The 12,078-nt window shown below is 36.4% G+C and overlaps 1 protein-coding gene across 1 annotated transcript; it reads left to right on the top strand.

The window, feature by feature from the left end:
* Nucleotides 1-9,477: 9,477 nt before the first annotated feature.
* LOC138330528 (neuronal acetylcholine receptor subunit alpha-7-like) lies at nucleotides 9,478-10,722 on the top strand. Its single transcript, XM_069278097.1, has one exon. It carries the CDS (start codon nucleotides 9,478-9,480, stop codon nucleotides 10,720-10,722), a length of 1,245 nt encoding a protein of 414 aa, XP_069134198.1.
* The last annotated feature ends 1,356 nt before the right edge of the window (nucleotides 10,723-12,078 follow it).

Raw genomic sequence — 12,078 nt, 5'->3', positions numbered from 1 at the left:
TATAACTTAATCAGATAGCAATGTGGTCATTCTATGCATCGGACTATACATGTGATGGCACATCATGGTGTTAAATAAACATACACATGATATTATACATGAACATAACAATATTAAATATTTTATTCAGTGAAATATAGCAATACATATGAAAGATAAAGAATGTTCGCTACGTCAGACTCCATTTATAATGCATAATCCATTGATTTATCTTCGAGATAATACTTATATCTATTATGTTATTATTAGCAGATATCAATCTCTATTAACACAACAAAGCAATATGGATGGGCTTGGTATTTAGCGAAAGTGAAATGGAATTAAACATTTCTAAATCTCCAAAATTGGTAGTTTTTTGAAGTTGGGAGTTTTTACCTTATTTACGTTAAATTACTTTTTATGTCTGAAACGTTCTGTACTATTTATCAAAATCTATCACAGTGTTTGGTTCAAGCTGTCTACATCTTTTAACTCCATGATAATTAACAAAATATCGTGCATGGGAATGGTGGTTTGGATATTCTTGACGTCTTGCTTCACGTTTGACGAAGTTTCAAATGAATTAGGCCTATTCTAAACACCGTGTTATCCATCGTGCGTCTCGTCTGCTCGTAAATAATTAACATTTGACGTCTCAAAAACTACTAAAACTGAAGCATATTCAAGAAAATTTTCACATATTTTTCAGAGTCGAAGTCCATTAAAAAATGTGAATTATATGGTCCCCACCCCCTGTGGCTGTGGAAAATACCAAAATGAGTAAACTTGACTAAAATTTCAAACATCTTCTCAACTCACAGAACTGGCGGAAATAGAAATTTTTCATAGATTGAATGTCCTTATAAAATTGGAAATTTTATGGCTCTGGTGTCTTCGACTTTCCATGGAGAAGAGTCAAGGTCACTTAGGTTATATAGAAAAACACATTTTTGAACATTATTTGTTCGATATCCATAGGAAAACGGGTCATACCTAATTAGAAATATCAGTATGTGATTGTCTTGTCTGACCCAAAAAGACCCGAGAGGGTCGGAGTCAAAAGTGGTCAAAATTCTTGAACTTTGAAATTCCTATCACTGTTCTAGGTATAATACACTTAATTACTCTTCATTTCAAAGGCTAAATTAATTAAAATTTATAAACGTTTCAGAGGTGTTATTTATTATAAATCATTTTCATTTTGGTTTTTTAAACGAAATTGTAGATCATGATATTCAAGCCATTTTTATTCTTTGTATATGCACAAATTATTCCTAACAGACATCAAGAGGCTGCAATGGGTCAGAATTGTTAACATATCTTTGTGACATTTTGTATAAGAACTGGTGTGACAGCCAGGACCTATTGGCCTTTTGTTAATAGTGTTGTCATATTGGAGAATACAGCAAAATAATCTAACAGGACACGAAAAACTACTCGTGCATTATTTCAACTATTACAGCTTGCTCCCCTGCGTAGGTATCCATTGTGACGTCATTATTTTGTGAGGGAAACTCACGTCGTTTTCTGTTATAAATATGATGTTACGCTCACAAACACATGACGTCATAATCAATACTTACCTGGAAGAGCTGGGTTCAGTTTCACGAACATTGCAAAATAATCATTTAATGGCACATTTAAAATATAATCACATTGAATCTACATTACTAAATTTTATAAATTATTTTTTAATATATTGAGTTGCCAAAATTTTTATCAATAGGATGTTAAACTATTAACGTCTATACCAAGGTACATAGTGTTTTAATAACCTATGGATGTTAATTTGTGAAGGAAATTATCTTAGATGTATTTCTTCATATATTCCATCTAAGCATATTACGCAGTTATCTGCTCTCGTGCAAAGGTAAATAGTTACATCATTATTTGATGTGTAAAAATTACCACTTAATTTAAATACTTAGGTATGATGACATTATTTTTTAACATCACCGGGGTATGAAATAAATTTTGTTTGGAAAATGTATGAATCCTTGTTCGCGTAGCTGAATCTCACAAAAGTCAAAATTAATTTCGTAACCCAATAAACTTGAAAAATAGTGACGTCAATGCTTTTAATTAATCTTTCTGTCCACTTGATCACACAAATTACGCTTAAACGTCAGACTCCATTTATAATGCATAATCCATTGATTTATTTTCGAGATAATACTTATATTTATTATATTATTATTAGCAGATATCAATCTCTATTAACACAACAAAGCAATGGATGGGCTTGGTATTTAGCGAAAGTGAAATGGAATTAAACATTTCTAAATCTCCAAAATTGGTAGGTTTTTGAAGTTGGGAGTTTTTACCTTATTTACGTTAAATTACTTTTTATGTCTGAAACGTTCTGTACTTTTTATCAAAATCTACCACAGTGTTTGGTTCAAGCTGTCTACATCTTTTAACTCCATGATAATTAACAATATATCGTGCATGGGAATGGTGGTTTGGATATTCTTGACGTCTTGCTTCACGTTTGACGAAGTTTCAAATGAATTAGGCCTATTCTAAACACCGTGTTATCCATCGTGCGTCTCGTCTGCTCGTAAATAATTAACATTTGACGTCTCAAAAACTACTAAAACTGAAGCATATTCAAGAAAATTTTCACATATTTTTCAGAGTCGAAGTCCATTAAAAAAATGTGAATTATATGGTCCCCACCCCCTGTGGCTGTGGAAAATACCAAAATGAGTAAACTTGACCAAAATTTCAAACATCTTCTCAACTCACAGAACTGGCGGAAATAGAAATTTTTCATAGATTGAATGTCCTTATAAAATTGGAAATTTTATGGCTCTGGTGTCTTCGACTTTCCATGGAGAAGAGTCAAGGTCACTTAAGTTATATAGAAAAAACACATTTTTGAACATTATTTGTTCGATATCCATAGGAAACGGGTCATACCTAATTAGAAATATCAGTATGTGATTGTCTTGTCTGACCCAAAAAGACCCGAGAGGGTCGGAGTCAGAAGTGGTCAAAATTCTTGAACTTTGAAATTCCTATCACTGTTCTAGGTATAATACACTTAATTACTCTTCATTTCAAAGGCTAAATTAATTAAAATTTATAAACGTTTCAGAGGTGTTATTTATTATAAATCATTTTCATTTTGGTTTTTTAACGAAATTGTAGATCATGATATTCAAGCCATTTTTATTCTTTGTATATGCACAAATTATTCCTAACAGACATCAAGAGGCTGCAATGGGTCAGAATTGTTAACATATCTTTGTGACATTTTGTATAAGAACTGGTGTGACAGCCAGGACCTATTGGCCTTTTGTTAATAGTGTTGTCATATTGGAGAATACAGCAAAATAATCTAACAGGACACGAAAAACTACTCGTGCATTATTTCAACTATTACAGCTTGCTCCCCTGCGTAGGTATCCATTGTGACGTCATTATTTTGTGAGGGAAACTCACGTCGTTTTCTGTTATAAATATGATGTTACGCTCACAAACACATGACGTCATAATCAATACTTACCTGGAAGAGCTGGGTTCAGTTTCACGAACATTGCAAAATAATCATTTAATGGCACATTTAAAATATAATCACATTGAATCTATATTACTAAATTTTATAAATTATTTTTTAATATATTGAGTTGCCAAAATTTTTATCAATAGGATGTTAAACTATTAACGTCTATACCAAGGTACATAGTGTTTTTAATAACCTATGGATGTTAATTTGTTAAGGAAATTATCTTAGATGTATTTCTTCATATATTCCATCTAAGCATATTACGCAGTTATCTGCTCTCGTGCATAGGTAGATAGTTAAATCATTATTTTATGTGTAAAAATTATCACATGATTTAAATACTTAAGCATTGATGATACTATTTTTTAACATCACCGGGGTATGAAATAAATTTTGTTTGGAAAATGTATGAATCCTTGTTCGCGTAGCGGATTCTCACAAAAGTCAAAATTAATTTTCTTAACCCAATGAACAATAAAAATAGTGATGTCAATGCTTATAATTAATTTTTCTGTCCACTTGATCACATAAAATACGCTTAAACGTATGATTCTATTGATTTTTAAATGGACTATTTTTTTCTAAATCAATAAGCAACATCGACTTCTCTATTGTGACATCATGATAACGTCAAGTTTACACGCAATTTTCGGATTCCGATTTTGTTTTCTTAGTATTATGCAGAAAAAGAAGCTGCCAATCAGAAAGTCGAATTTAGTATGAAAACAAATAAAAATTAATTTTAAACTTATGAACTAACAATGAATATCTACCTTTAAGACAAGACTTTGGTATGGTTTGGTTTGTTTAGTTTTACGTCCTATTAACAGCCAGGGTCATGTAAGGACGTGCCAGGTTTGTTGGTGGAGGAAAGCCGGAGTACCCGGAGAAAAACCACCGGCCAGCGGTCAGTACCTGGCAACTGCCCCACACAGGATTCGAACCCGCATCCCAGAGGTGGAGGGCTTGTGGTAATATGTCGGGACATCTTAACCACTCGGCCACCGCGGCCCGTAAAGACAAGACAACTCTGTAGTATACAAAGACAGACTAAAGATATTCAAATATCACATTGGACTATCCACGTCACTAAAATGGATCAGTCCATATGTTATCTAGGGAATTGTGTAAATACAAAAATATGTAAGAAATATTTAACTGACTAAAATATTGATGACTGCAAAAAGATTATGATGAAGGTGATATTGATGATGATGGTGATAATAAGGAGATGATGGCGACGAGGATAATGATGATCTTCAAATGACACATGTATGTACAAGTGTAGATTTTTATATTTACAATGGAGATATATTTATCATATATAACCGTATAATTCTTATTTTGGTAGTCCTGTATGTAAACTGGTCACGTGGAGATTGGTACGAACAGTTGTCTTGTCATACCTATATTGTAATGTGGTATACATACCTTCCAGACTATATCCTCTTCAAGTTTCATGTTGACAAAGAATATCAAAGTTGTAATTTCTTGATCCAAAATTGGGAGCATTTAGCTCCTTTTTGGTGACAGTAATGGGAGGATTGATGGTAAATTTAATAAGGCACACTAATGTTTAACTTGTCATTAACTTCAACAAAGTTGAACAATTCAAACAAAACGAACATTCCTTAAATTTAAGGAAACCCTTAACTTAAATCTCTCCATATTCAAGCATTACAGATTTTAAAGAAGGCTTCTTCACTTCAGATTTTTTCCTTAACTTTTTTTAATGCTTCTTTATGGCAAAATTTAAGGAATTACAGGAATTCAACCGGCGCCTAACTTCCTTCATGATGAGCGTCAGACCGATATCAACCATAGAATTTCAGTCACGTTTACTAAACGGTGGTAAAGTCTAAAATTACCACACAAAGAAAAAATCCAATAAATATTTTACAGTCATATCCTTTGTATTTAAAAGATTGAACAATATGATTGATAGACCCATGAAGTTTTGTTTCCGTCATCCAAGAGGGCTTGAGGACGAGGTCTGTATTTGAAACCCTATTGTCTCATTGCTAAAGTATTTGCACTTTTGTGTCGCATGATATTGATTCGTGGCTTTTGTTACTTTAACCCTGAAATCAGACAAAAAATATTGACTGCAATAAGCACATTTTACCATTAAACAAGAGGCCCAGAGGGCCTGTATCGCTCACCTGGTTTGTAATGCCAAGTAATATTCTGGATACAGGTTCATTGTTTATTTTCTCTAGAAATTTGAATATTTACCTCTAATTCCCCTATTGGGCCCCACCATTCCTGCCCCCTGGGGGTCAGAGCCAAAATTTATACAAGCTCTGTTCCCCTTCCCCCAAGGATGTTTGTGGCCAAATTTGGTTATAATCATTGCAGAACTCTATGACTAGTAGCGATTTATAGGATTTACCTTTATTTCCCCTATTGGGCCCCGCCCCTCCTGCCCCCAGGGGGTCAGAGCCAAAATTTATACAAGTTCTGTTCACCTTCTCCCAAGGATGTTTGTGGCCAAATTTGGTCACAATCCATGCAGAACTCTAGGTCAAGTAGCGATTTATAGGATTTACCTTTATTTCCCCTATTGGGCCCCGCCCCTCCTGCCCCTGGGGGGTCAGAGCCAAAATTTATACAAGTTCTGTTCCCCTTCCCCAAAGAATGTTTGTGGCTAAATTTGGTTACAATCCATGCAGAATTCTATGACTAGTAGCGATTTATAGGATTTACCTTTATTTCCCCTATTGGGCCCCGCCCCTCCTGCCCCCGGGGGGTCAGAGCCAAAATTTATACAAGTTCTGTTCCCCTTCTCCAAAGGATGTTTGTGGCCAAATTTGGTCACAATCCCTGCAGGTAGGGCGTTAGAATTGTACCTGCTGCCCCTATTGCATGATCGTAAAAGGCGACTAAATTTAGGATCTTATCTTTTCTCTTCTTCCTAACTGACTTGATCTTTCCTTATGCCTCCCTTGGCACCGCCTCACTTTTGGCCTTGAGTTGAGCGTTCGCCCCTGTGAGGAAGGCTCTGGGTTCTGTCCCCTGGCCGAGACACACCAAAGTCTATAAAAGTGGTAGTTTCTGCTCCTGCTTAGCGTTCAGCATACAGGGAGTGGGACGACTGGTTCGCCCGTTGTCAGTATAATGTGACCGGGTGGGGTGTGTTGCTTGGTGTCTTCGGCGGCATGCTTCAGTGATATAGCACTATAAAAAGGGCAACAGTTCCACTATACAAGAAGACACAACACGAACATACCGCAGTCTCCCAGTCCACTCACCTCGCACAACATGCACGCAACACACCGCATACATGGGAGGCCGTCCTTACATGACCATAGCTGTTAATAGGACGTTAATAAATCAAACAAACAAACAAACAAACCATGCAGAACTCTAGGACAAGTAGCGATTTATAGGATTTACCTTTATTTCCCATATTGGGCCCCGCCCCTCCTGCCCCTGGGGGGTCAGAGTCAAAATTTATACAGGTTCTGTTCCCCTTCCCCAAAGAATATTTGTGGTCAAATTTGGTTACAATCCATGCAGAACTCTATGACAAGTAGTGATTTATAGGATTTACCTTTATTTCCCCTATTGGGCTCCGCCCCTCCTGCCCCCAGGGGCTCAGAGCCAAAATTTATACAAGTTCTGTTCACCTTCTCCTAAGGATGTTTGTGGCCAAATTTGGTCACAATCCATGCAGAACTCTAGGACAAGTAGTGATTTATAGGATTTACCTTTATTTCCCCTATTGGGCCCCGCCCCTCCTGCCCCCGGGGGCTCAGAGCCAAAATTTATACAAGTTCTGTTTCCCTTCCCCAAGGATGTTCGTGGCCAAATTTGGTTACAATCCATGCAGAACTCTATGACTAGTAGCGATTTATAGGATTTACCTTTATTTCCCCTATTGGGCCCCGCCCCTCCTGCCCCCGGGGGGTCAGAGCCAAATTTTATACAAGTTCTGTTCCCCTTCCCCAAAGAATGTTTGTGGCCAAATTTGGTTACAATCCATGAAGAACTCTATGACTAGTAGCGATTTATAGGATTTACCTTTATTTCCTATATTGGGCCCCGCCCCTCCTGCCCCCAGGGGGTCAGAGCCAAAATTTATACAAGTTCTGTTCCCCTTCTCCTAAGGATGCTTGTGGCCAAATTTGGTTACAATCCATGCAGAACTCTATGACTAGTAGCGATTTATAGGATTTACCTTTATTTCCCCTATTGGGCCCCGCCCCTCCTGCCCCCAGGGGCTCAGAGCCAAAATTTATACAAGTTCTGTTCCCCTTCCCCCAAGGATGTTTGTGGCCAAATTTGGTCACAATCCATGCAGAACTCTATGACTAGTAGCGATTTAAAGGAAATGTTGACGGACAGACAGACGGACGGACGGACGGACGGACGACGGACGACGGACGCCGCGCCATGGCATAAGCTCACCGGCCCTTCAGGCCATTTTACCATTAAAAAAGTGAAAAGTTTTATTACCTAGTCTCTCCGTAGCTTTTCGTTTTGTTATTTTAATTTACAAGGTGAGGAGTAACAAAGCCTATTTATTTTCTTGCCAGTGCCAGCAGTCACTGATGCTACCTATTTTATGAACATCCGGTTCTCTACAACATGTTAGTGGATAGATAAATGTATTCTGTCGTTTTGAAGTAATGAATCAATTTGAAATGTTATTTTTGGAAGTTCATTTTGCTATCTTCTTTATATCTCTATACATAAATATTCATTACGAAATAAATCGATTTGATCATAGGTTAAAAGCACCCATTTAGATCGTTTTATAATTTGCTTCTTCGGTCAGACCAGCAGTCAGATACCATACACCATCCGAGTAAGCTAAAATCACCAAATTAAGTTTGCAAACGCAGGTCATTTTTTTCTTTAATATTTCTCAACAAGTCGACTGCCAAGTTCAGTGGTTCATCATTGGAGATCGTGTTACAACGCGACTATATTCGGTAAGTTTTTCATTATTTGCAATAATAAAATGTGTAAAAATTATAAACTGCGTCTGCAACGATTGATTAACGATTAAAGTTTGAACAATACAAATATCTTTTTTTTACAATTTTTCGGCCTCTTGGTCATCCTTAGGTATATGAAAACAAAAAACCAGATATGTAAAATCCATCTTGAACTTCTTCATATGATCATATCATTATATACTATAGTAGCCTGAGGATAGCAAAAAGGCCGAAAACTTGGAATAGAAGAAAATTTTTACTGTTTAAATTACATTATTTTCTACCTCTGGAGGCCGACTGTTTGAAGGTTCAAGTTTAATTTTAATAAAAAATAAATATGTTTTTTGTTATTATGGAGCTATGTGTACTATAAATAAATAAATGGTGAAGCTATTTACGGTGAGAGTAAAATATGATTTTGTGTCATACACTTGTTTCGTCATAACACGAAAATCTAAAAAAGAACAATGAAAATATTTGCTACATGCTACAATCAAGATTGAATTATTGAATTCATTGTCCGTTTTAGAGGTCTATCTTGAGCTTTGGCGTTTTAGTATCTTAGAGCAAAGATTTGGTTAGCTAAAAAGGTAGCTGTGAAAATAGCATAATAGTACCAAGTCGTCGCAAAAACAAGTTTACAGTTATCGATTGAAATGCTGGGGATAAAGATATATTTTATTACGTTCTCAAAATCGATATCCAGGTTTAAAATACATTTTTTCTTTACGTAATTCAATTATATCATGTCACTTGGATTAAAACAACGATTATTTCTAGTTATACCTGATGCATAATTGTTGTTTGTTTAACAGTCGTATAATGTCAGCGGATGAGATGTAGTTTGGTGTCTTCGGCGGTATGCTTCAGTGAGACTGTGCTATCAAAAAGGCAAGAATTCCACTATCACAAGGAGACACAAAACAACCATACCACAGCCTTCTAAACATAAAGATACCCACAAACACAGCCACTCATACGGGGAGGCTTTCCTAACACGATCCTAGTTGTTAAGAGGACGTTAAACATCACAAACCAAACAACATGGCGGCTGCACAACTTGGACTGTGTGTTCTACTTTTACACGTGATGAGGACGCCTGTCAGGGGGGAGAGTGGTTCCATGGATGACTGGATACGTCTGACTAATACACTTCTATCCAACTATACAAGGGAAATCTTCCCCCTCTACAACTTCAGTGATACACTAAACATTGATATATCGATGTTTCTCATGTCCATTATCGATTTCGATGAACTTTCTGGCGTTATTACATTAAGTGCGGGCATTATACTTACATGGCCGGATTTTCGCTTAAAATGGACGCCAAACGATTATGGTGGTATCCAGAAAATAAGGATTAATTCACTAAAAGTTTGGGTACCAAAAGTTTACGTCATCAACGCTGCGGATGACTTTCGGCAGTTTGGTGCGGATGAGTATGACCTTGACATTACCAATACTGGTAACTGTGAGTATGTTCCCGGGAAACTCTTAAAGGCCACGTGCACAGTTGACATGTCAAAATTTCCCATTGATACACAGATTTGCAGCATCCAAATAATGCTATGGCGATCTCCGTCCAATGTGAAACTGACCATCAGTAAATCGCATATTTTGATGACGTGGTACGCACCTAACGGTGAGTGGAGTGTAGACAAAACCGATGTTTCATTCTTCATGGGCTATGGTACACCATCGACGACTCTGGACTTCACTGTTCATATGTCTCGACGATACCAGTATTTCATTGTATCTATGACGATCCCCATCATGTTGTTGTGTTTCCTCAATCCTTTCGTGTTCCTGCTGCCTGCCTCCTCAGGCGAACGAATCTCTTATACAATAACCATGTTTCTGTCGCTGACAGTGTATATGACACTCATCAATGACATCCTTCCGAAAGTGTCTGAAAACATGGCGGGGATGACCTACTTTTTATTGGCAGTCATGTTCTACAGTGGAATCATGGTCCTGCTCACCATCTTCACACTTCGATGTGACAGTATCGAGGATGTTCGTGAATTCCCAATGTGGCTTCGGCAGTTTGCTGGTCACTTCTGCAAAGTCAGAAAAAATCAAATTTTCAATCATGCAAGACCGTCTGAAGGGTTTGTGGCTAATGAGCAAGGAGAACCGGAAGTTGACAAAGCGGATGTTGAAGATCCGAAATGCCTTCGTGTTCAACACAAAGACACAATGCGCATCATTGACAGGTCTCTGTTTGGTTTCTCCATTCTGTCTATTTTTATCATCGTCACGTGGTTTCTATCCGCATACCACTCTTAATTTAATTTCGAGTTTTCGTTTTGTACACCAAACAAAAGTTGAAGCTTGATCCGTATTCAATCCACTACTCGGCTAATTTGGTGTTTGAGTGAACTCTGTGAGTTGTTGAGGCAGTATCTTTGAGTTCGATTCTTGTGGTTGTCAAAACCGTACAGAGCTCATGATATTTCTGATTATATTATGCATTTTATGGCCCCGGTGGCAGTGTGATATGAAGGTTTATTTACCCGAATGTGTGATATTTCCCGAGGGCTTGCTGTTATAATAATAATCATAGGTATAAATATCATTTATTTAGTAAGGTTATGGTGTTATTAGATTCTCTGGACAAATACTTAATATACATTGTATGTGAAAAAACTATATTGTTACATACCATTTTCGAAAGAATTCTGAGCTTCATATTGGTAGTGTTTGTTTTCTTACTCTTTATCCTCTCTTGTAGTAAGATAATCATCAGTGTTACATTTACAACATGTGCCAATATTTCCATTCTAATTCTCGTTTTCTGCTTACTCTATATAAACCTGATTGGTTGTTATAGTAAGTGGTATGAATGCCCATTTTGTTCAAGCATTAGCTTGCATATTTCGTAGCTTCAATAGACTTTAATACAGAATTAATGTTGTGTCGTCATTAGGAGCTACACAATTGGGTGCATGTATTACTGATGAATGGAGGCAATTAAAAATGATACGTTGCATTATCCTTAGTTATATCCTGTTTGTATTTGCATTTTATCCTTTGATGTATTAACAGTCGCCTTATCTTACTTAGCTAATAAAAAATGGAACCGCTATAGATTATCAAATTCACAGCAGAGACGTTATTGTGTTTGTTCATTTATATAAATATGCATTGGGTATTTGTTGAAACTCCCAGGAAGAATCTATACGACCTGCTCTCCAAAGTTATGTAATTTTGAAGGTTTAATGATTGGTCAAATCACGATATTAAGAATGGTCGTTTCTTTAAGAAAAAAATAATATAAAATGCATGTATACGCTTAAAATAATTGGAAACCTACAACAAAGTATAGAAAATAGTGTCCGAGTGATTTTCTGAGGCAGAGCATAAGGTATAGTAGGCCAGGTGCGTATATTCGTTCTAGTCAACCTAGTATAAATTATGGTAAGCAGCAAAATGAATTTGAAAAACAGTTTAATAATTTATTTTTGTTTAAAAAACGATAAAGCAGAATTATGATGTTTACATTTTTCTTATGAAATATTGTGCAGACTTGGGCGCCCGTACATTGTAGTTACTTCTGTATTTAAACATGACTGTAGCAGTCTAATATCGATGTGTCTTCATAGAAGTGTTTTTGTTATTCAAATTACTGTCATTATTGTCAAG

Source organism: Argopecten irradians, chromosome 9 (assembly GCF_041381155.1).
Source record: "Argopecten irradians isolate NY chromosome 9, Ai_NY, whole genome shotgun sequence".
Taxonomy (NCBI): domain Eukaryota; kingdom Metazoa; phylum Mollusca; class Bivalvia; order Pectinida; family Pectinidae; genus Argopecten; species Argopecten irradians.
The sequence above is the reverse complement of the archived record's forward strand: the minus strand, read 5'-3'. Positions and strand labels throughout refer to the sequence as shown.